The sequence below is a fragment of the Oratosquilla oratoria genome, chromosome 35 (assembly GCF_046742065.1).
Source record: "Oratosquilla oratoria isolate Oo_2021 chromosome 35, ASM4674206v1, whole genome shotgun sequence".
Taxonomy (NCBI): Eukaryota; Metazoa; Arthropoda; class Malacostraca; order Stomatopoda; family Squillidae; genus Oratosquilla; species Oratosquilla oratoria.
The window spans coordinates 24,042,746-24,068,565 of NC_134811.1; the positions used below are offsets into that span (position 1 = coordinate 24,042,746).

Here is a 25,820-nt window from a genome sequence, read left to right on the forward strand (position 1 = left end):
GGACCCAAAACCGAGCCCTGGGGAACCCCACTAGTAACATTGCCCAACCTGGATTTTACTCAATTTATGATGACCCGTTGTTTTCTGTTACTCACCCAAGCTCTAATCTATTCTAACACTTTACCTCGTATGCCATGGGCTTTGATTTTATTTAGTAGTGTCTGGTGTAGCACCTTGTCGAACGCTTTGCTAAAGTCAAGGTAAATAACATCGTAATTATCATTGTTATATGAGGCATTATATACTTTAGTGTAAAAAGATAGAAGATTAGTCACACATGACTTACCCTTGGAGAAACCATGCTGTGTGTCACGAATTAAATTGTGTCTCGATGTGTTCTCTGAGTTTATTTACTATTGTTGATTTAAGCATTTTGCCTATAACCGATGTCAAGCTGGTTGGCCTGTAGTTGCAAAGAGACGATTTATCTCCCTTCTTAAAAACAGGAACAACGTTTGGCTGCCCCCAAGCAATAGGCACAAAACCAGTGTCTACCGATTTATTAAATATTTCAGTTAACTGGACGCAGATTTCAAATTTACACTCCTTAAGCATTCTCGGAAAAAATTCGTCTGGACCCGGGTTTTTTGTAGCTTTAAGTCTTTCAATCTGCTTGACTACTTCTACTTTACTAATGCTGATATTAGTCTACTTTCTTCATCCCCACTGAAAATCTGATCGCAGTCAGGTACCTTATCTAACCTCTCCTTAGTAAACACCGGGAGAAAATATTTGTTAAACTTCTCACTCATTTTTCCTCCGATTCTATCATGATATTTTCATCGTATTTAATTGGGCCTATTCTTTCTTTATTTTTTGTTCTGTAGAGATGAAAGAAACCCTTTGGGTTGGATCTTGCTTGACTGGCAACCTTAATTTCATAGTTCCGTTTCGCTGTACGTGTATTCTTTTTAACCAGCTTTGCCCCATTTCGTTATATCTTGATCTAAAGTGTGTTTCCCCATTTTTTATTCTTACGTAAAGTCCTCTTTTCATTCCGATCTCGTGTTTCAGTCTGTCCGTCATCAATTTGGGAGTATTACTATTCTTCCGTATTGACTTCAAGGGGATAAATATATTTTGTGCATTAATAATTAGATCAGTTAGATTGCTATACATTTCATCCAAATCGCTGACCTGGCTGTTGACCCCCCGGCCCCCAAGTGACTTGACCCAAGGTATGCATATTACCCTCCGTGACCCGACCCCTGGTCATGACCTGACACATGGTCATAACCTGACCCATGGTCATGTCCCGACCCCTTACCGCGCCGATGTCGGAACCATCCGTATGACATTTCATATTTAATTTCAAATAGGGTTTATATTGTCAAATTTGGCTCTCCTGAAGTCTGGTACTTGGACGTTATTCGTACTTTTTTATTCTTCCCAAATAATGTTAAATCTTATTTCTTGATGATCGCTAGAGCCTAGACTATCTCCCACTTTTACGTTACTCATTAGGTGCTCATTATTAGTTAAAAGTAAGTCCAGAGTATTTTCTCCCCTCGTAGGATCGATAATCAGATTTTTTTTTTTCGCTTCCCGATCTACTAAAATTTCCCAGTCAGTGTTCCCATAATTAAAATCTCCCATGATCACAACGTTTTTGTGCTGGGACGCTCTGCGAATTTCATGAATCAGGGGATCAGTCTGCTCAATGCTGAGGTTAGGAGGTCTATACAGGACGCCAATAATAACTTTCTTACCCTTGTCTATAATCTCCACCCAAATAGATTCCGTTTTGTCCTCTTCCTTAATCGAATTGTTGATAATACAGTTTATTGTATTTTTAACGAAAAGTTCTACTCCTCCCCCACTCCTGCCAACCCTGTCCTTGTGAAAAACTTATATCCTTCTATTTCGATTTCCGGAAGGAAATTTTTATCAGCCATGCTGATCCAGGATTCAGTAATAGCTATAATATCAAAAATTTCTACCCATGCTTTACCTCGCAGGAAATTAATTTTGTTTATTATGTTTCTGCTATTTGTATAGTAAACTTTAAATTTATCCTCCCCCCCACCTACTTTGGTGATTCTTTTCACAGTCCCTCTCTGAGCTGTTTCTATTGCCTAAACTATATTCCGATACTTCCCTCCTACTCCCACGTAATCTACCCGAAAAAAACCTGTAGGATGCCTACTTCTCGCTCAAGGGATTCAACAAGGAGCCGAAATCCTCTGGGCGACAAGTGCACCCCGTCCCTTGTATATAGATGATTCTTACCGTAAAAGCTATCCCAGTCGTCGACAAATGCCCATCAATTGGCCTTACAATGTTTTGCCAGCCTGCAATTCATTGTGCTAGTATGATTTCTTTGAAGTGTTTAAGGGCGTAAATTACAGCTAGAGCCTCTATTTTTGTTACCGAGTAGTTTTGTTCATGTTTGTTGAGTGTGCGTCTAGCACAGGCAGTCTGAGTTTCGTATCGTGTTGTTGCATGAGGACTGCGCCAATGCCTGTATAGCACGCGTCCGTGTAAAGTGTGAAGGAAAGCTTGTGGTCGGGAAAAACAAGGACAGGTGCCGTAGTTAAGGCTTCTTTTAAGTCACTAAATGCTTTCTCTTGGTCAGGTGTCCAGTTAAAGTGTCCTTCTTAAGTAAGGCGGTTAAGGGTGCTGCTATGCCAGCGTAACCTTTGATAGACCGTCTGTAAAATCCTGATAGACCAAGGAATGATCGTATGTGCAAATTCCATGACTGCTTTGACCTTGTCATGCGAGGTTTAAATTCCTTGAGAGTTAAGGACATGCCCTAGGAAGCGTATTTCCTTCTGAAGAAAGGAGCACTTCTTAAGCTTCAGTGTAAGTCCTGCCTGTGCTAGTCGTGAAAGGACAGTGTCAAGCGTGTGGAAGTGTTCACAAAAAGATTTGGAAGTGATGATAATGTTATCGAGATACATGAAAACTGAGTGTCCTATGAGTCCTGCAGGTACTATGTGCATGAGATGTGTGAAAACAGAGGGTGCTGAAACCCATAGCAAGGCGTTTGAATTTGTAGTGTCCTTGTTTGTGCTAAATGTTGTTAGAGGTCTAGATTCTGTGCCAAGGTGAATCTGGAAATATCCTGACATGAGATCGGGTGTTGTAAAAACTGTATTGTTTTCACCGATGTAGTTGAGAATGTCGTGTAGAAGAGGGAGTGGGTGTCTCTCTGGGATAGTGAGTTTGTTGAGTTCCCTAAAATCAACAACTGGACAGAAGGAACCGTCGTGTTTTGGAATAGCAGAGGAAAATTCCATTCAGAGATTAAAGGTTCAATGATGTCTTGTTCGATCATATTTGTTGATCAATTAACTATACCTATGCATTTATTTTATTTATTATTATTTATAATGTTATATTTTCTTATTTATTTATCATCATTAATTTTTTTGCGTCCGACCTAGTTATGGACCAAAAGGTCTACTGTCGGCATGCTCCACCCTTGTAATCCTTTGTGAAGCTGAATAAGGTTTGTTACTCCAAGGAATTCACGGCAATGCAATGGCATGTCAAATTTTTGCAAAGGGTAAGTCCACTTGTGCATCATGGAAGTCTATTGGGTTCAAATGTGATGTTTGAGTGGTTTCCTGTGCCTTCAGCGCGTCAGAACTAATGTGAAGTGGGAGGGTCGTTGTCCATGATTTTTATACATGATGAGTATACTAAGATATCACAAATGTTTGTGCCAACTGTGATTTGGAGGGGGTATTTGTATTATCTGCAATAAATATACATGTGTGACCTTTGATATAGAGCTGATGGCGGAAAAATAGGGAGATGCCATATACCCAGCTTGTGTCTGGCATACAGATTACATCGATGTTTGGTGCCTGGAAGACACTTTGGTATACTCATGAGGGAACAGCGTTTATGAGCTGATGATTACCGTATGAGTGGGTGTGAAGGTGGATAACACTTGTGAGACTGGGCCGGATTGAGGGTGAACTCTTCCATGAGGGGTAATGTGTCTGTCTCAGACGATGAGTTCTCGTCGGTGTTTAATGAGTGTTTGGTTTTCCGTTTTGCCGATTTGGACATGTGTAAGGCGTTCTTACGTCTGTTACGTTTTGCATGCGTGTGTACAGTTGTGGGCAAGGAAGGAGAGGTGGAATCCTGAGGTATTACTGGCGTTGCTAAGCATGTGTCTGAATTGTCTGTGCTTGCTTAAGCTGGGTCGCGTGGATTTTGTTTACACTTTAGGTAGTTGGAGGGTGCAAGGCAGGAAATAAATTGTTGGCATAAATGATACCATGCTGAGCTGGGTACATGTCTATTGCGTTGCTGCATCAAGGCCAAGCCTGTGAGGATGTCAGCGGGGAAATGTACGTCAGCTACGTAGAGAGTAAGTGGAATGAGTGGGCAGGTGCTCTGAAGTGTAGCCTAAACATCCACCACATCTGTGTCAACTGTTCGTATGACAGTCTTCAGGTAGCCTTGTCTGACAGCATCGGCAGTGTGCAGCAGCATTCTTGTGATAGCTCCTTCCTGAGTACAGGGGCTCAGGACTGCAGTGATGCTATCGTTTGGTGGGTTGCAAACAACATAATCACCTACGGTGGCAACAAGCTGCTTTACATCTGATATCTGCTGCATACGCATCGTGTGTCAAGCCAGAAATGTTAACAGTTCCTGCTTGTTCGCATCATGTATGAGAAACTGCTGCCACCTACCTGGTAACTTATTGCCATTCCACGGCGTTTTCTGGTTTCAGCCTTCAGGCTGTTGTCACTGGTCCCACACTATATTCACCGTTTGCTCGTTCCAGCTTATTTTTAATGTACGGCAAGAAGACTTTTGCTGCATTGTCATCAAATGTTTTACAAGCAACTGGCTTAAGTATATTGACTAGAGCAGCACCATCTAGGATGATCACGTCAGGATCTGGGATATCAGTGCTACACTCAACACTGTTAGTGAGGCAGTCAAGAAGATGTGACTTCTTGCCCGGACATAACTTGGCATCTTGAGGCAGTGAAGGTGGGCACCTCTGTTTTGTATGCCTAAAAAAATAATTAAGATCGCCCTCTCGTGAATGACAGGCAACATACAGTCGAGAAACGAGTAGTCACTTTTAAGAGACTACATCTTGGATTTGGACTTGTCTTTTGCTGGAGACTGACCAAACAGCTGGAGCTTGTTCTTTTTGATCAGATCATCAAGAGGTTTGCTACCATTCGCTAGGCGCTCCTCAACAAAAACCTGATACTGCTGCACTCCAAGTTCTTCAGCCCGACAAACAGACTTGGCAGCTTCTTCACCCATGATGTCATGGGTGTCAAGGCAGATTAGTTCCTCAATGAATGTATTCCTCATGTCAGTGAAGACTTGAACGAGTGGAACACACTTGTCTGGCAAACGTTTTCTGAATGCTCGCAGTCTGTTCATGGTGCCTCAATACCTCTGCTTGTTTTGCCTAGCCTCCAGTGAAAACTTAAATTCAGCAGCCAGTCTTGCCGTCTCAGGACCTGCAACTGACCACCTTCTGAAAGCTTCAGAACTTTGTGTTAGACCCACTGCACCACCATCTTCTGTAAGGAATGCGTTGTTCTGCCGTGTGTTTGATCAGTGGTAATTGCAGCGAATGTACGTTGGTTCTTACGAACATTGAATCTTCCTTTGGGAAAATCCTTAGCAACTTCTGGATGCATGTGTTCAAGACTGATCATGTCTCGCACATAACAGATCCTCATCTGGCATAGTTCACATGGTCTAGGGCAAAGAACCATGGAATCAGCTTGCATAAGATACCAACATAGAGGTCGAAGTCAGATTCTCGCAGTGATCTGACGTAGGTCATAAGGAGAGCCCAAGCCGCAGGGTGATAGACCAGTAGATATTGACACTCTCAGTACTTGTCTCAGCTCGCCATTCTTCAAACGTCTTCACATCATCAAGTTCTTTATCCATCTCAGTGTACTGGAGATAGGTCTTCTTCATTAAGATATGCAGGCTGTTACCTGGTGTACGTAACGAATGCGGGTAATGTGGGCTGCCTTTAAGAATGAATCTGCAATGCTTGGAGAGGTAACTTTAGCCTGTGCGAGTACCTCTACCCATCCACTGTCCCGCAACCTATCTCTTAGAATTTCCATCGTCATCCCTAAATGAAGACCACCCAGCACCATAGTAAACTTGGCTTCTCCATATTTCTTAAGCCATATCCACTGTATTTCTTTGCATATGGCAAAGAGTGGCTGGTCAACTGTGATGACTGGAACTTGTCCTGGGTTAAGGTACTATAGCCTGCTGGATCACATCCATTGAATGGCGCATCATTGTATTGGATTTTGACTGCTCTTGAAAAAGAGGAAGAAGGGCACTGATATCTGACGTGATATCTTGTTCTGGCTGATGACTAGCATGGTAGGCAGCCCATGATACATTGTTGTCTTCAGAAATGTCTACCAGGTTCATGCCATCCTCAGAATCCAGCTATATGAAACAAGTATAACGACCTATATTAAATTACTAAAATCCTGAACAAAATCGAGACCCCTGTATAAGATATTTAGAATACTGCAGAAAGCAAAATAATTTTGTAAATGACCAATAGGCATAAAATAGGTAATTTATTGAATAATACAAATTAGATAGAAAATGCAAGGACATACCCAGTCTCAGCAGTGCTTATTCCACCAGTTGGCCATCACTAGTAAGTGGACCATTAACTTTAGGAAAAGTGAGCCTCTTTTATCCCCTTCCATGCGATGATACCTCCGCAGGCGTCACGAGGCGAGATTGGGTATATGAGGGTGCCGGTGTTGACGTCTCGATTATATTTTGTCGTAGCTGAGTGACCCCATATTCTGTAAATTGGCTTGATCATATTCTCTGTGGTTATTAATGCTCAGAGTGAAAGAGAAGGAGTAATTCAGCTGTAGCCTTGTATTTCATAACGCGAGTATTGTGGAGCATCATTGAATCATCGTACATCAGGCAGCTGATGCCCGCGAGAATTTGAAGCGTACTGAAGAGGTTAAAGGTTAACTGAGAAGGTTTTGGATTTTTTTTCATGCATGAAAATATAACTTAGAAGTTAGAACACTAAAATGCATGTTTCTAGCATTTTATAGTCTTGATTTTATCCAAATAGCATGATTTTAAAATTGTTTGGTAGCAGACGAACTTTTCATTGTCGATGTTACATTTCCCACCGCTAGGGCAACTGATGACGTAACGACTGCTGTATACATTCTTTAACATGGCCAGCACGCAATACGAAAGTGACTTCACATTGAATGAAGAAGATTGATAGGATTTTGATGCCCTTGCGTGTTCCAATGTGGGTCAAGTCAAGCCTAACCATGCTTGTTAAGATTGTCGGTGACGCCATAGATAACATAAGCCTACCTATACACATGATCAGGGCCCTCACATTGGGGGGAGGGGGGGTGCATATGCCCTGGGGCGGCGCATTTAGGGGGGCGGCAATTTTTGTCTGGACATGCCGCCCACAAGGCTGACAAAATAATGATAATAAAAAAAGGTCGAAGGAGCCCTGAATATCTTACCGTAATATACAAATTTTGCGTTAGAATTAACAGAATATGAAATATTTTTTCCCTTGTACTTTCTGCAATAGAGGCATAAAATACAAAATTTAAAATCTGTTTAATTATTTCGCAAGCCAATAGCTTAAACAAGCTGTAAGGGATGGTGAAGATTGGAGTGGTTATGTGGGGGGAGGACGAGCGTCATTGAGAACTTGTCCCGGGACAGCACATAGGCATGTAAAGGCTCTACACATGATACAGACTGATACACCTACATCCAGGCGTTGTCTTTTTTCAATAGCAAAGCTCCTTCGACGGCGTTTACTTGCCGAACTTGGGGTCTTGTTGATGACAAAAATTGTCGGTGTTGCATCTTCTTTTAGAATGGAATTCATGATAATTCCTAGTGACTCGGCAAGGTCAGGGTTCCGAGTGTACTGTTTTTTTTTTTTTTCGAAAAATACATAAATTAACACTTGGTATGGTCACTAAGAGAGGTCAGCACCATAAGTTCACATTCCATATTCAAAAAAGCACTGCTATCGTACATCTCGACTGTCTCAACTGAAAATGTAGAAATCAGCGGGACGGGTTGTTGTAGTATTTTGAATTTTTCTGTCTTGTACTTTACTTGATTGTATTTTTGTTTACTATAATCACCGTACTTCCCATGAATTGGAAGTTTACCCCCCCCCCTCTCTCTCTTCGGAAGCTGGAAACCTTCCGGAAGAAATTAATTGCAAACTCTTTTGCTGATTGAGAGAATCTTTTGTCACTCTACAATCGCCATTTTTGTCTCTTGCAGATGATGTGCGTGATCATGCGCAGCGCGACCGTCTCGATGTTGGTGTTGTCCTCAATCGTCGTTCTTACTGCGTCTGGATCTCTTGCCCAAGATGTCGACCCAACGACGACACCGGCCACTGTGAAACGAAACAAGCTTTTTTGCATCTTGCTAGACGGGTGAGGACATTAGAAGTGGTGCTAAGAAGACGTGAAGGCCTTCTGTTACCGCCAGTTTTTTTATTTGTTTATTTATTTATTCAAGGCCTCTTGCGTCAGAAATTTCTCGAATGTTCGAACGCTTTCAAACGAAAGTTTCTTCTTCACATAGGCTGTCTATATGAATCCTGTTTCAGCACTTTGTAACCAGGAGAAAATTCATAACCGGAGGTGGGTGAAAAGAATAGGGAAAACCGGTGTGCACCGTCAGCGGGGGGCGCCTGTGGGATTGCTATAATGAAGTAATATTATTACCACAAGGGTTCATCACGCGAACACTGGTGGCACCATCGGAAGCGTGCTGGTCATTCCTTTAGTTGTGAGTTCGTATCCTGCACTCCTCTCCGATTCCCTGCAGTGACCTGCCACAACAGTCTAAGAGCACAGAGCAAAGGTGACGATGTGCCAAAAGAACCCACGTATCAGCATATATGTATATATGTGTATGTGTGTGGAGATGTTTTAATCACCACATGTGCAGTTAGGCATAGTTCCGTGAGGGCTGCAGCACTTCAAACCCAGCGGCCCGTGCGCTTACTAAGCGACAAACACGGATCAGTCCTAAATTTCAAACATGTACAAATTACAGCCCTTATAGGATGTAATTATATCACTCAGGTTGCGTTCGGGTTAGAGAGAGAAGGCGATTGAATCTCGGCTGTGGATCAGATATAAAAGGTTTATAACTTTATTACTACATCAAAGTTCAGCCTCCCAGAATGATATAGTCTACTTGTATGTATATGCATTACTTTTACGTAGCCAGTCATGCTGTAACAGCCAATTGTATTACTGAGTCGTATAGATTTAACATATTAGCTTGTGGTCTCAGCTCTAGACCAGCTGCCGTGTTATATATATATATATATATATATATATGTATATATATATATATATATATAATATATATATACATATATATATATATATATATATATATATATATATATATATATATATATATATATCACAACTCCCCGCCCACGAGAGTTGGAGTAACGACTCCTAGGGCAGCGATACTGAAATTATTTCAGCCCTGGGCGGAATTCGAACTCGGACCGCCGTAGTGGCGGCCGCGATCGCTACCACTGCGCCGTCGAATGTGTGTGTGTGTGTGTGTGTGTGTGTGTGTGTGTGTGTATTTACCTAGTTGTATTTACCTAGTTGTATTTTACGGGAAGGGGAGCTATGCTCGTGGGGTCCCGTCTTCATATCTCATTTTATCTAAACTATTTTTAAATTCATGTATTGTTTTTGCACACACCACTTTCTCATCTAACTTGTTCCAACTGTCTATTGCTCTGTGAGGAAAGCTGTTCTTTTTAAAATCTCTTCTATAGCTGTCTTTTTTTATTTTCTTTCCGTGTCCTCTTGTATTTCTGTCATCCCATTTTATCAGATTCTCTCTATCAGTAATTTCTATGCCTTTCATGATTCTGTAAATAGCTATCAAATCTCCTCTCTCTCTTCTTTGCTCTAGTGTCTGTAGTTTAAGTTTTTGTAGTCTCTCTTCATATGATAGTTTTGAGAGTGTTGGTGCCAGTTTTGTAATTGCTCTTTGTATTCTTTCAAGTTTTTTTATACATTTTTTTGTACTTGGTGACCATATCGTTGCTGCATATTCCAATCTTGGTCTTATCAGGGTGATTAGGATTTTCCTCACCATTTCTTCATCCAGGTATGTAAATGCCACTTTGATTGTTCTTATTAAATTATAAGTTTCTCCAAAAATCTTATTTATATGTTTCTCAGGTGACATATTATTCATAACAATGACTCCCAGGTCCTTCTCATTTACTACTTTTTTTATTCCTTCTTCTCCCAAATTATATGATCCTGTTATTCTGTTTTTGCTTTTTCCAAATTCCATTATACTACACTTTTTTGTATTGAACTCCATCTCCCACTTCCTACTCCATTCTTGTACTTTATTTAGATCTCTCTGTAGTGATTCACAATCTTCTTCAGTTTTCACTCTTTTCAGTAATTTTGCATCATCTGCAAAGAAGCTCATATAGCTTTCAATTCCTTCATCCATATCATTAATATATATAGCAAACATTATTGGGGCCAGAACTGTTCCCTGCGGGACACCGCTTATTACTTCATCCCATTTTGAGTGCTGATCTCTTATCACTACTCTCATTTTTCTTTCTTGCAAAAAGTCTTCCATCCAATTTAGCAATTTACCTTGTATTCCTCCTTCATATTCTAATTTCTTAAGCAACTTCTTATGTGGTACTTTGTCAAAAGCTTTTTTTAGGTCTAGAAATGCACAATCAGCCCATCCATCTCTTTCTTGTATTATATCTATTAGCCTTGAATAGAAACATATTAAATTGGTGACGCATGATCGTCCTTGTCTGAATCCAAATTGCCTTGGATTTAGTACGTTGTTTTTTTCCAAGTATTTTACCCATCTACTTTTGATAATTCTTTCACATATTTTTGCTATTGTACTTGTTAGAGAGACTGGTCTATAGTTGGTAGGTTCTTCTTTATTTCCTCCTTTATATATAGGTACTATATTTGCTTTTTTCCAATCTTCTGGAACTTTTCCTTCTTTTAAGGAACTGCTTATTATGCTATGTATTTTGTCTGCCAGTTCATTCCTGCATTCTTTCAGAATCCAGTTTGCTATTTCATCTGGCCCATGCGATTTTCTGACATCAAAATTACCCAAGTGTGTCAATATTTCATTCTTTGTTACTTCTATTTCTTCCATAGGGGGTACTTTTTCCTTCCACTCAATCTCTTCAGGTTGTATATTTTCCCTTGTAAACACTGATTTAAAATGTTTGTTCATAATTTCTGCCATTTCCATTTCCTCAGTGTATTCAACTCCTCCTTGTCTTAATTTCTCTAAGTCTTGTTTGTTTTTCAGTTTATTGTTTACAAATCTGTAGAATAGTTTTGGTTGATCTTTACACTTTTCTATAACATCTTTTTCATATTTTCTTTTTTCCTCTCTGCACTTTTGTACATATTCATTTCTATAACCAGTATATATTTTCCATTTTTCAGGTCTTCTGTCTTTTTTCCATCTGTTCCAGGCTTTGTCTCTTTTGTCCTTTAACTCCCTACAACTTTTGTTGTACCAGCATTTTACATATTCTTTTTCTTGTTTTTGTCTTGGGACATACTTTTCCACTCCTTTTTTGTAAATTTTTGTCAAAATATTCCATTTCTCTTCCACTGTTGTTTCTTCTTTGTATATTTCTTCCCAGTTTTCTTGTTGGAAGAATTCTCTTATTTTATCAAAGTTTGTTTTTTCATACATCATTCTTCCTTTTCTATATTGTTCATTTCTTTTCATATATTTTTCTTCATTAAGTTCCAGTTCAATCAATATGTGGTCACTTTTACCTATTGGTGTTTTATATTCAATCTTGTCCACTATTCTAGGTTCAGATGTAATTATTAAGTCTAGCCTCGATGGTTCTTCTTCATTTCTATACCTAGTGTTCTCTTGTATCCATTGTGTCATTGAATGGTCAGTAATCATCTCAAGTAGAGCATTTCCCCATGAGTCATCACCACTCTTTACTGTCATTTCTTCCCAGCAGATTTCTTTGCAATTAAAGTCGCCCATCATAACTATTCTTCCTCCGTCTTCCATTATTTTAGTTAATGCTATCTTTGTGTCCTCTAACATACTTTTATGTTCACTCTCCTCCCATGAGGCTGTTTTTGGAGGCACATAATTGATCACAAATTTTCTGCTCTTCTTATCTCAGTCTTCCACTTCTATCATAATCATCTCTACTGTATTCTTTCCATATATGACACCTTTCACGTTTATATCCTTCTTAGTCAGGAACATAACTCCACCCCCTTGTTTTTTCTCTCTGTTTCTAATCCAATAATTGTATGTATCATGTCCTACACTGTTGGGTGGTAGTGGGCCTTTTAATTTTGTTTCTACAATTCCCATTATGTCCGGTTCTTTTTCTTTCAAATAATCATTCAGTTCATTCAATCCTGTTATCAATCCATCTATATTTGTGTAAGACACTCTTAGTTTTCTGCCACTTCCATTGTATTCTCTGTTTCCCTTATGTTTTTCTTTAGTATGTCAAACTGCTTTATTTTCATGTTCACTACTCTCCAATAGAATCTCTCTTTCTCTGACTCCGTTCTTTCCTCGTTTTTTGCCTTAGCTTCAATTCTTTTCTGCTTTTCTGCCTCTCTTTCCTCCTTATTCATTTCTCTTTTTATCCATACCTTTTTATATTGATCATTTGTTGCTAGTTTCCCTGTCTTGGATAGAATTTTCTCTGCTGTTGTTTGTGACCTGAATTTAATCTTAATTGGTCTGGTCTTATCTGTACTATATTTTCCGAGTCTGAATTTTTCCTCAATTTCCTTTATAATTTCTGGTTCATCTTCCTGGACTAATTTTAATAAACTGCTTACTCTTTCATTTTCCTCCTTGATTCTTGCGGTTCTATCTGGGTTATGTTTCTCTTCCATTCCTAATATAATTATACATTTCTTTTTGTCAGCTAATTCTCTTACTATATTCTCCTTCTGTCTCATCACTTTAATAACTGAGTCTTCATTATGTTCTTTCAATTGCTGTTTGACTATGTCAGTGAATGAAACCTTATTCCCTTCTTGAGTTATTCTCCAATTTTTAGCTTCTGTAGCTATTTTCTCTCTGTTTTCATTACTATTCTTCTTCAATTTCTCATTCTCCTCCTTTACATTTCCTAACTGTCTTTTTAGGTCCTCTATTTCTTCAGTTAAGTTTCTGTTAGCCTTCTCTAGTTGTTCCAACCTTTCAATTCTTTGGAAAATGGAGTCTACGTTACCTAACTTACGCTCCAAGTCCTCGATCACCTTATCAACTCTCTCCTCTAGTCTTATCAGTCGGGGGGGGGGGGTTGTGTCCCCCCCACCCTCTTTAAATCCCTGGAACATATTCTCGTCACTTTCTTCTGTATTGCTCCTCTCTATACTTCTAATCTTTACATTTTTATTAGACATTTGATCCTCGCTAAGTCTTTTGTTTACCTTCCGCTTGTCTGGCTGGGCAAAGTCTACTCCCTCCTCATTTCCTTCCATTTCCCTCAGTAATCCCTCCCCTTTTCCTCTTTCCCTACGTTCCCACTACTCCACGAGCAATTTCCCCCCCACCCTGCAAAAACACTAGGCACTTCTCTTTGCGTTGGGATCCACAGACTTCACTTTTCTTCAGAACGTCTTCTAAGCCGTCCATTCGTTGAAGTGTGTGTGTGTGTGTGTGTGTGTGTGTGTGTGTGTGTGTGTGTGTGTGTGTGTGTGTGTGTGTGTGTGTGTGTGTTTGTATGTTTGTGGAGAGAGATTTCAGGGAGCATTGCCTCCGTTCCTCCTTTACCACCAAGTTGCGTCTTTATTTTATTTTATTCTTTCTCCACCGACCCCCTCCTCCATCTCCTCTTGTGAACAAATCCCGTATGGGGCCCTGACTGCATTCTTTATGGTTGATATTTTAGGGACTTAAGTACATATCTATAGATCAATTCACTTGGCATTGGTTTATGCCTGGATATTGATCTTAGGATCACGGGAAGGAAACTAGTCCCATTTTATCTGGTAGCAGCCTTGAGAGTCTCAACCGTTCTTGTAATTTCAAATGAACTTTAACTTTAGAACGCGTTGTTTACTCGTTTATTACTAGTCACTCTTGAGTTCCTTTGTAAACAGTACCTCGGAGAGATATACTTTAAAGTTGCAGTCAAAACTCAAAGACAATTGAAATTAAACGAAAGTTGGCTTATTATCTTTATCACTACTTCTTAAAACTATCGTATCTTTTAGAGGACCACCAATTCAAAGAGATCTCGTTACCACAGTTTCAGGTGGGACTACATCGACCGGAAGGAGCAGGAGCTTCCGGGCTTCAGTCGGTTTCTGAAAGAGGGAGTTCGGGCTGCATGGCTTAACCCACCATTTCCAAGCGTCTCCTATCCCGCCTGGACCACAATTGTCACGGGTCAGTACCCAGAAACGCATGGGATTGTGGATAACTTCATTTACGATAACGTGGAGAAAGAACTCTTTGGCCTACAACAGGAGGCCGTCTCCGGCAAGGAAAAGGTGAGTTGGTGTTTAGATGTCGTTTATATATATATATATATATATATATATATATATATATATATATATATATATATATATATATATATATATATATATATATATATATATATATATATATTTTTATATATATATATATATATATATATGTATATATATATGTATGTATATATATGTGTATATATATATAAATATATGTGTGTGTGTGTGTGTATTTACCTAGTTGTATTTACCTAGTTGTATTTTACGGGAAGGGGAGCTATGCTCGTGGGGTCCCGTCTTCATATCTCATTTTATCTAAACTATTTTTAAATTCATGTATTGTTTTTGCACACACCACTTTCTCATCTAACTTGTTCCAACTGTCTATTACTCTGTGAGGAAAGCTGTTCTTTTTCACATCTCTTCTATAGCTGTCTTTTTTTATTTTCTTTCCATGTCCTCTTGTATTTCTGTCATCCCATTTTATCAGATTCTCTCTATCAGTAATTTCTATGCCTTTCATGATTCTGTAAATAGCTATCAAATCTCCTCTCTCTCTTCTTTGCTCTAGTGTCTGTAGTTCAAGTTTTGCTAGTCTCTCTTCATATGATAGTTTTGAGAGTGTTGGTGCCAATTTTGTAATTGCTCTTTGTATTCTTTCAAGTTTTTTTATGCATTTTTTTGCACTTGGTGACCATATCGTTGCTGCATATTCCAATCTTGGTCTTATCAGAGTGATTAGAATTTTCTTCACCATTTCTTCATCCAGGTATGTAAATGCAACTTTGATTGTTCTTATTAAATTATAGGTTTCTCCAAAAATCTTATTTATATGTTTTTCAGGTGACATATTATTCATAACAATGACTCCCAGGTCCTTCTCATTTTCTACTTTTTTTATTCCTTCTCCCAATTTATATGATCCTGTTATTCTGTTTTTACTTTTTCCAAATTCCATTATACTACACTTTTTTGTATTGAACTCCATCTCCCACTTCCTACTCTATTCCTGTACTATATTTAGATCTCTTTGTAGTGATTCACAATCTTCTTCCGTGTTCACTTTTTTCAATAGTTTTGCATCATCTGCAAAAAAGCTCATATAGCTTTCAATTCCTTCATCCATATCATTAATATATATAGCAAACATTATTGGGGCCAGAACTGTTCCTTGTGGAACACCGCTTATTACTTCATCCCATTTTGAGTGTTGATCTCTTATCACTACTCTCATTTTTCTTTCTTGCAAAAAGTCTTCCATCCAATTTAGCAGTTTGCCCTGTATTCCTCCTTCGGTTTCTAATTTCTTAAGCAACTTCTTATGTGGTACTTTGTCAAAAGCTTTTTTTTAGGTCTAGAAATGCACAATCAGCCCATCCATCTCTTTCTTGTATTATATCTATTAGTCTTGAATAGAAACATATTAAATTGGTGATGCATGATCGTCCTTGTCTGAATCCAAATTGCCTTGGATTGAGCACATTGTTTTTTTTCTAAATATTTTACCCATCTATTTTTGACAATTCTTTCACAAATTTTTGCTATTGTACTTGTTAGAGAGACTGGCCTATAGTTGTTAGGGTCTTCTTTATTTCCTCCTTTATATATAGGTACTATATTTGCTTTTTTCCAATCTTCTGGAACTTTACCTTCTTTCCAGGAACTGTTTATTATGCTATGTATTATGTCTGCCAGTTCATTCCTGCATTCTTTCAAAATCCAGTTTGCTATTTCATCTGGTCCATGTGATTTTCTGACATCAAGATTACTCAAGTGGTTCAATATTTCATTCTTTGTTACTTCTATTTCTTTCATAGGGGGGACTTTCTCTTTCCATTCGATCTCTTCAGGTTGTATGTTCTCCCTTGTAAACACTGATTTAAAATGTTTGTTCATAATTTCCGCCATTTCAATTTCCTCTGTGTATTCAACTCCTCCTTGTCTAAAATTCTCCAAATCTTGTTTGTTTTTCAGTTTGTTGTTTACAAATCTGTAGTAGTTTTGGTTGATCTTTACATTTTTCTATGACATCTTTTTCATATTTTCTCTTTTCCTCTCTGCACGCTTGTACATATTCATTTTTATAACAAGTATATATTTTCCATTTTTCTGGTCTTCAGTTTTTCTTCCATTTGGTCCAAGCTTTGTCTCTTTTGTCTTTTATCTCCCTACAACTTTTGTTGTACCAGCATTTTACATATTCTTTTTCTTGTTTTTGTCTTGGGACATACTTTTCTACTCCTTTTTTATAGATTTTTGTCAAAATATTCCATTTCTCTTCTACTGTTGTATCTTTGTGTATTCTTTCCCAGTTTTCATTTGAAAGAATTCTCTTATTTTATCAAAATTTGTTTTTTCATACATCATTCTTCCTTTTCTATATTGTTCATTTCTTTTCATGTATTTTTTCTTATTTAGTTCTAGTTCTATCAATATGTGGTCACTTTTGCTTATTGGTGCCTGGTATTCTATCTTTTCCACTATTTTAGGTTCTGATGTGATTATTAGGTCTAGTCTCGATGGTTCTTCTTCATTTCTATACCTAGTGTTCTCTTGGATCCATTGTGTCATTGTATGGTCAATAATCATCTCAAGTAGAACACTTCCCCATGAGTCTTCTCCACCCTTTACAGTCATCTCTTCCCAGCATATTTCTTTGCAATTATAGTCGCCCATCATAACTATTCTTCCTCCATCTTCCATTATCTCGTTTAGTGTTACTCTTGTGTCTTCTAACATGCTTTTATGACCATTCTCTTCCCATGAGGCTGTTTTTGGGGGCACCTAGTTTATTACAAACGTTCTGCTCTTCTTATCTCTATCTTCTACTTCTATCATTATCATCTCTACTCTATTGTTCCCATATGTGACTCTCTTCACGTTTATATCCTTCTTAGTCAGGAACATAACTCCACCCCCTTCCTTTTTCACTCTGTTTCTAATCAAATAATTATATGCATTGTGTCCTATGCTGTTGGGTGGTAGTGGGCCTTTTAATTTTGTCTCAACAATTCCCATTATGTCCGGATCTTTTTCTTTCAGATATTTGTTCAGTTCATTCAGTCCTGTTATTAATCCATCTATATTTGTGTAGGATACTCTTAACTTTCTGTTATTTCCATTGTATTCTCTGTTTCTTTTGTGTTTCTCTCTTTTATGTTCCATTTCTTCAATTTCATATTCACTACTCTCCAGTAGAATTCTTGTTTTTCTGTCTCCGTTCTGGCCTCGTTTTTTTTCTTAGCTTCATGTCTATTCCTTATTTCCTCCTCTCTTTCCTCTTTATTCATTTCCATTTTTATCCATACCTTTTTATATTGTTCACTTGTTGCTAGTTTCCCAGTTTTGGATAAGATATTCTCAGCCGTAGTTTGTGACCTGAATTTAATCTTAATTGGTCTGGTCTTGTCTGTACTATATTTCCCGAGCCTGAATTTCTCTTCGATTTGTTTAATTATTTCTGGTTCATCTTCCTGAACTAATTCTAGTAAATTTCTTACTTTTTCATTTTCCTCTTTGGTTCTTGTGGTTCTATCTGGGTTATGTTTCTCTTCCATTCCTAATATAATTATACATTTCTTTCTGTCTGCTAAGTCTCTTACTATATTCTCCTTCTGTCTCATCACTTTAATAACTGAGTCTTCAGTTTGTTCATTCATTTGCTGTCTGATTATGTCAGTGAATGCAACTTTGCTATTTTCTTGGATTTTTTTCCAACCCTCCTTGTTGTCCTTATTATTCTCCTTTAAGACTTTATTCTCTTCTTTTACTTCTTTTAACTGTTTTTTTAATTCTTCAATTCCCTTAGTTAAGTTTTTGTTCGCCTTCTCTAGTTCTTCCAATTTTTCAACTCTCTGCACAATGTTGTTAACGTGACCGAACTTAAATTCCCAGTGCTCGATCATCTTATCGAGTTTCTCTTCTAGTCTTGCTCTTATCTATACTTCTAATCTTTACATTTTTGTTAGACATTTCATCATCGCTAAATTGGTCCGGACCTCGTTTGTTTAGATTTCGTCTGCCTGCCTGGGCCAAGTCATCACCTTCCTCATTTCCTTCAGTAATCCCTCCCCTTCTCCTTTTTCCTTACTTTCCCTACACCACGAGCAATTTCCCCCCACCCTGTAAATACAATAGGTACTTCCTTTGCTTTGGGATCCACGAAATTTCACTTTTTCTTCAGAACGTCGTCTATGCCGTCCGTTCGTTGAAGTGTGTATTTACCTAGTTGTATTTTACGGGAAGGGGAGCTATGCTCGTAGTGTCCCGTCTTCATCTCATTTTATCTAAACTATTTTTAAATTCATGTATTGTTTTGCACACACTACTTTCTCATCTAACTTGTTCCAGCTGTCTATTACTCTGTGAGGAAAGCTGTTCTTTTTCATATCTCTTCTATAGCTGTCTTTCTTGATTTTCTTTCCGTGTCCTCTTGTATTTCTATCATCCCATTTTATTAGATCCTCTCTATCAATAATTTCTATGCCTTTCATGATTCTGTAAATAGCTCGTAGTGACCCGCTATTGTATCTTTCCGCATCCAGTTTTTTCTTAAAGTCATGTATAGTTTTAGCACTCACTGTTTCCTCATTCAATTTGTTTCAGATATATATCACTCTGTGTGGGAAGCTATTCTTTTTCAGATCTCTTCGGTAACTGTCCTTCTTAAGTTTCTTCTCGTGTTCTCCTGTATTTCTTCTGTCCCATTTTAGTAGGTCATCCCTATCAAGATTTTCCATACCTTTCATAATCCTGTAGATGGTTAGCAAATCACCTCTTCTCTTCTTTGTTCCAGGGTTGGTAGATTTAGTTTATCCAATCATTGTTCGTATGTCAAATTGCAGTGTGTATATATATATATATATACGAGTATATATATATATATATATATATGTATATATATATATATATATATACATATATATATATATATACATTTATATACATATATATACATTTATATACATATATTTTTATACATACATATATATACATATATATATATACATATATATATATATATATACATACATATATATATACATACATATATACATACATATATATATATATATATATATATATATATATATATATATATATATATATATATATATATATATATTATATAATGTACAGATGCGTGGAAAGAATTTTTTGTGTTGAGAAGTCACGTTAGTTTTGAGTGCAAGTAAATGGAGTGAGTTTAAAGATTTTTTGGTTGGGACTTTGTTCATCAGAGAATAGTATAGATGATCAAATTAGATATTTTGGATCTATTTTTCACTATATTATATGTGTTCTTTTTTACCATTATATGATATTTGATGAGTTCATGCAGTCGTGTGTAGTTTTAGCCAAGTCCAGGTCTTTAATTCTTTCGTGAATTCGAGTATGCGTGAAACGTTCCGTCAGAGATTTACTAATGTCGTGGTTTGGTTCGGTATGGACAAGCCAGGGAAGTGAGACTCACAATAACACTAACACTAAGAATTAATGGTTAATATACTCGGAGGTCACAGACGAGTTCTCGTTGGGAGAAGGTCCGGAGTGAAGGCCTCATCAAGCGTTGAGACTGGGCGAAGGGCCACAGGAGGGAATAAGGCGACTTGCTGGATGGAACTTGTTCTGAGGCGTCTTGCTGGGGAGAACTGATCCCGAGGCGTCTTGCTGGAGAGAACTGCTGGTTGGAGTTGAGCCCGGGAGAGAAGTCAGGAGAGAACTTGCGACTTGCGACTTATTAGAGAAGACCACCCGCTCGCGTGGGATCAATTTTTGTAGGAGGGGAAGAATGTCTGTAAGAAAATGAAAAAATAGTAGTGTAGTGCCAAAATGTACTTTTTCGTGAGCGATTAGGGGCGGTTGATGGTCGTGGCTCGGGAGAAATGGGCATCAAAAGATGAGAAAATGGTAGGAGGCGTAGTAGTAGAGAAAGGTTGAAAAACGGAAAAATCTTTAGTGGGGAGTAAACTGAAATAAGATGTAGTATAAGAGAAAGTTAGAAAGGAAACGAATTTTAGTCGAAGAAAAAGTACGTGTAGATGTTTGTGCGTGGGGCGTGGTTATGTTCGTGAGAGGTGTGTGTATGTATCTTACGGAAAGTGAGTAGAGTTCACTTTCCGCGTGTGGCTGATTAACCCCAGCTATGTAGCGCGGTCCTGATTAGCTCCAGGTTAGGCTCGAGTGGTCCTGATTAGCCCCAGGTTGGGCTTGAGAATTGAGTGGGCGATTTCCAAAGTGTAGTCAGGCGAGTGGATCCGATGGCAGTGCGAGGGGGGCAGGCGGGCGAGTGTTGTTTTATCTTTCTCCTTCCAAGCACAACTATGAAAGTAGAGAATTGCGTGACTTGGGAATTGTGTGTAAATGTCAGAAGTGTAAACTCGCTCACTAGCGTCAGCGAAGAGGTCAGGCGTGGGTGCGGGCCGGTCGACTGGAGAGGCCCCTTTATCCTCTCCCACGACCAGCCGGCAATGAGTTAAGGGCAGGGGGAAAAATACTTTTTCTTTTCCAGAGCCATTTTTTTTTTTTTTTTTTTTTTTTCACCAGAGCCATTTTTTATACTTCCAGAGCCATGTTTTTGCAGGTTCGATTTCCTTCAAACTATTGGAAGGCTAACTCATTACTCATGTCGGAGCGAGTTTGCATATGTACAGTGTACGTATGCATGCGGTGATGTGGTATTGGGTATGGTGCATTGTACATGTAGTCAGCGCGTTGATTGGGCAGCTAGCTGCATGCAACCAATGAACTTCTCTACATACATGTACCATGCAATTCGCAACTAGCGACATTATGTAGCACGATAGTCGTGTAGAGTCTAGTCAACATGTACTAGTATACGCGCGCATGCAGCTGATACGAAGCTAGGCTAGGTAAGCCATTGATTTCTAGCAGCTATACCGCGTACACATATGTACGTACATCAACAAATTAAAGTTGATTGATGCGTTGCGTTTATGATATCGATCGATAATGCAATGATTGATCACGGGTAAGTTGTGTTTGCTCTGATCCTTTCATCAATGGTGATGGGATTCAGGGATTGTCAAATGATGGATAATGCATGAAAAACGTTGAATCTTGCCGCGGGAGCGATTTTTTTGTGGGGGATCGCTCCCGCTATTGGATTTGCGAGAGCGACATTGGAACTTTCCAGAGCGAAATCGCTCGTCGCTTCCGTGTATTTTTTTCGCTGGTTAAGGGCTCTGAATAAGAGTTGGATTACAGGCGACCTCTGCTAAGCTAGCGAGAAAGTGTGTGTGTATCTCTCTTTCCTTCCAAGCACAACTCTGAAAGCAGAGAATTACGTGAGTTGGGAAATGTGCGTATTTGTCTTTGGTGTAAACCCGCTTGCCGACGTCAACGGAGAGATCAGCCTTGTGCCAGACCGGCCGCAGCAAAGGAGAAAAGTCTCCTCCGCCGCGACCAGCCGGCGAAGAATGATGGGCATTGTTGTGAGGGCTGGAGTGGAGAGCGACGTTTGACCTCTGCGAGCGCCTAGTTGGAAGAGAACTTGCGACTTGCTAGAGAAGACCACCCGCTCGCGCGGGATCGGTTTTTGTGGGAAGGGAAGAGTGTTTATAAAAGAGGGCTTGTGCCACCGGGCGATTAGGGATATTCATTCGTGGTGTCGTGGCTTTGGAGGTGTGGGCAGGGATTAAATGTGTAACCGTGAGATTACATAGGAATATTTATTCTTCTAATCCTCATCCAACAAAGTTAGAAAACGAGTAGGAGGCTTAGTCATAGGGAAAGATAGAGAAATTGGAAATAATATTAGTGGTAGGTAGACTGAAATGAGATGTAGTAAGAGAGAAAGTTAGAAATGAAAATAATATCAGTAGAAGAAAAAGTTTATGTAGATGTTTGTGCATGTAGTTGTGTTATTTTTGTTTGCGATATGGTTGTGTCACTATTATCATCATTGTTATTATTATCATTATTATTACTATTGTTATTATTATCATCATCATCATTATTATTATTATTGTTAATATTGTTATTATCACCAAAGCTGGTGAAGGGATACTTTATTGATACGCGCGGCTATACCTGACTTAGTGTACACCGCACGTAGGAGAGGCTCAGCTGACAGATAGTCTGTACCGTGTGGTCTAGGTGTGATTTGTTGTATTAGGTGTTTGTGTCTGTCGTGCAGTTTTTCTATGTGTCTCACGTGAAATTTGTGTTTGTGTTGATTGAGTGGACGGATGTTAGAAATTCGGTGTAGGGACTCAGCGGTTCTGAAGTCGCTCCATCGCTAACCAGTGATGAACTTGACAGCGGCATTCTGAACCCTCTGATTGTCGTAGTTGTTAGTGGGAAATGTCAGCTGGCTCAGTCCCGGGAACTGGCACAGTATCGGTCTGACAAGGGCTAAGTACAATCGACGTTTGGTGGACAATGTTGCAGTTTTGAAGCGTCTTAGCCTTTGCTCCCTGTCTGCGGAAGTGTGGGGTCCAGGTAAGGCCACTATCCAATGTGCTACCTAGCACACAGGCATGGTCTTTCACTGGGATGTTTGTGTTGTTTATCTTAAGAGGAATGTTCGTGATTGTTCTGTTGGTTCGCTTGCAGCAGAAGTATACAGCTTTGCATTACGACGCGTTGGTCTTAATGCGCCACTGTTGCTCCCACGCGTGTGCCCCGTCTAGTATGTTTTGCATTACGTGTAACGCTCCCTGCAGCGTTTTGTGTCTGCTAATGTGATTAGTGTCGTCCGCATACGAAAGAGTAAGAGTTCGGTTGCGTGGATAAGCCGGCTCTGGCAGGTCATTCATATATAGATTGTACAGAATAGGGGGCAAGGACTGACCCTTGCGGCACTCCAGCCTTCGGCACAAAAGGTTGGGACAGACAGCCCCCCACTTTATTCTTATTGCCCTGTCGTCCAGGTAGTTGCAGAGCAACCTTGTGAACGGCAGGGCAAAGTCGAAATTGTGGTACAACTTGTACTTAAGGCCTTCATGCCAGACAGTATCGGCTAGGCACCAACCTTTTAAAAGAGGCTGGTGGGAACCCGGGGAGCTTTCCAAGTTTCTGATTGGCTCCCGGCTGGCTGGCCGGGACGTCTTTGCCAACTACAGCGAGTATAAAAACCAAGCTCGAGTTCCAATTCACTGAACAACACTACTCGTAACACCAAACACCGATACATCTGAAGGGTGCATTCACCGAGATGTGCATACGTATTTTACATGCGTATGCACATCTTGTGAATGTATGAGTGTGTGTGGTTGGGCCCACACACACTCATAAGTCAAATCACCCTCCAAACGGGCTCACACCTAAAGCCCGTGGGAATAATTTCCCAAAATAAACAGAACAGAAACAGAACTGTGTGACGGCCAGACTGGTTTTGACCAGCGGTGCGTCACTACACAAGAGAAATGAATGCATAAAATGTACTACTCCGGGGCGAAGCTTTTCTTAACCATTTTTTCGGGTTTTAATGAACACTGTTTTTATGAGGGAAAAATTAATCATTAAAAATGTAAATTAGTGTAATCTGTGTATACAAACCAAGTGGAACATCATTATTATGCTAAGTTTATATACTGGGGGTCCACGAGTTACGAGATTTCTGTTCGTACTGTACTCAACGTCGTAAACCGATTTTCGGCGTAGGTAGGAACCAGCCTAAGTAAGCACTTCCAATGGTGATTACAGTCATTTTCTTCGATGCTCTGTTATCATACGAGTGTCTTACAATTCGGAGCCAGAATGAAGGGCAAAAAGTTACCCTAAAAAGCAACACAATCGAGAGAGTGAATTATAAGTTTTCCAAAACTGTTCTTCCTTCTTAGGTCTATTGTCGATTGACGACATAGGCGCCCTATGTCGTCAATCGACAATAGACCTACAAGCGGAGCGGAGAGGAGCGGCATTAATTGTGACGTAGTTTTGAATGTACAGACGCTCAGGTGTTCACACTACAAGCGGAGGGGGTGTCTATGGACGCTTTCACACGTCACGTCCATGACCACGTGTGAAAGCGTCCATACACCCCCATGGTTATTGACACCGCGGCGACGTGTCGTGGACGGCGCACGGCGAAAAGTCGGTACGTGTGAAACGAACCATACTGCAGTTACGCGTTGAGCTATAAGCGGGATTCGAAGCACCCTTCATTTCTAGACGAAGATGCCTTAGTTTTTACTCGACCACGAAGATGACCATTACTTTTCATCTTTAATTAAAAACCATTGACCCTTAGGACTAACTGGTTCAGGTTCAATAAAAGTTGTAAGCAAACAAGCGATAGTTGTTCCAGAACAATCGCCAATCAACCAAACCCCAGGCCTTCAGGTTTTATGGTAAGACTTTTATACACCCTTGTAGTTCCGGTTCACGAACATACAGCGAAACGGGAGACGAGGCAGACCCCAATTAGAAGACCATTTGGGAGTGTAGAAGTCTCTCTAGAAGCTGATTTAGAAGCAAAGATTTAATTGTATTTCATTTTAATCTATTTAGTTCTATTTAGATTCATTTTGGTTAGTGTTGGTTTATCATATTCTGCTTTAGTTTTATTTGATTTTGATTCGTTTGATTTTGTTTTGATTTAGAATGAATTAAGATTACTTTTTGTCTACGTAGTTTGATGATATTGTTCTTAGATAAATTAATCTTATTCCCATTTAGAGGTTTAAAACTATCTCGATTAATTCTTCTTCGATTAAGTGGTTGGTTTAATTGTTTTGTTGAGATCAACACCAAAATATTTTATTTGTAATTCAGACTGAAAGAAAATATGAGACATCAGATATATATATTTTTTTTTATAAAAACCTTTTTTACCTTTTAGAATTTTTTCTTTTTTATGGGGGAGTGCAAAATATCGAAACTTGCCGGTTTCACCGTAAATACGCGTGGAATCGCGATTCATCTCTCCTCAGTTCATGGAAGAGATGATGGTATTCACCATACCGATCTCCGATGATGATGGGATGAACCCAGTGTTGCCGTTTCTGTCTTCTGCTGTCGAGCAATATGAACGCACTCACGAAATCCTCCATTGCGACTGATTCTTGGGCAAGTAGCTCAGACGCCCTGCTCCGCCCCGCTCCTCTCCGCTTGTAGTGTGAACACCTAACCGCTCCGCTCCGCTTGTAGTGTGAACTTGTCGACTTGCTAGAGAAGACCACCCGCTCGCGCGGGATCGGTTTGTGTGGGAGGGGAAGAATATCTGTAAGGAAATGAAAAGATAGTAGTATATAAAAGAGGGCTATTTCCAAAATGCTCTTTTTCGTGAGCGATTAGGGGCGGTTGATGGTC

At 39.3% G+C, this 25,820-nt stretch overlaps 1 protein-coding gene across 4 annotated transcripts in view; it reads left to right on the forward strand.

Moving 5' to 3' along the window:
* Positions 1-25,820, forward strand: part of LOC143018584 (glycerophosphocholine cholinephosphodiesterase ENPP6-like) — a 94,236-nt gene that overhangs the window by 14,073 nt on the left and 54,343 nt on the right. For all 4 annotated transcript variants that reach the window (XR_012965760.1, XM_076174075.1, XM_076174076.1 and 1 more), the window contains exons 2-3: positions 8,284-8,441; positions 14,318-14,561. Coding sequence is in view for 3 of the 4 variants with exons in the window: in XM_076174075.1 (XP_076030190.1) it covers positions 8,284-8,441; positions 14,318-14,561 (402 nt within the window). In the remaining variant the exon portion in view is untranslated. The remainder of the gene's footprint in view (positions 1-8,283; positions 8,442-14,317; positions 14,562-25,820) is intronic.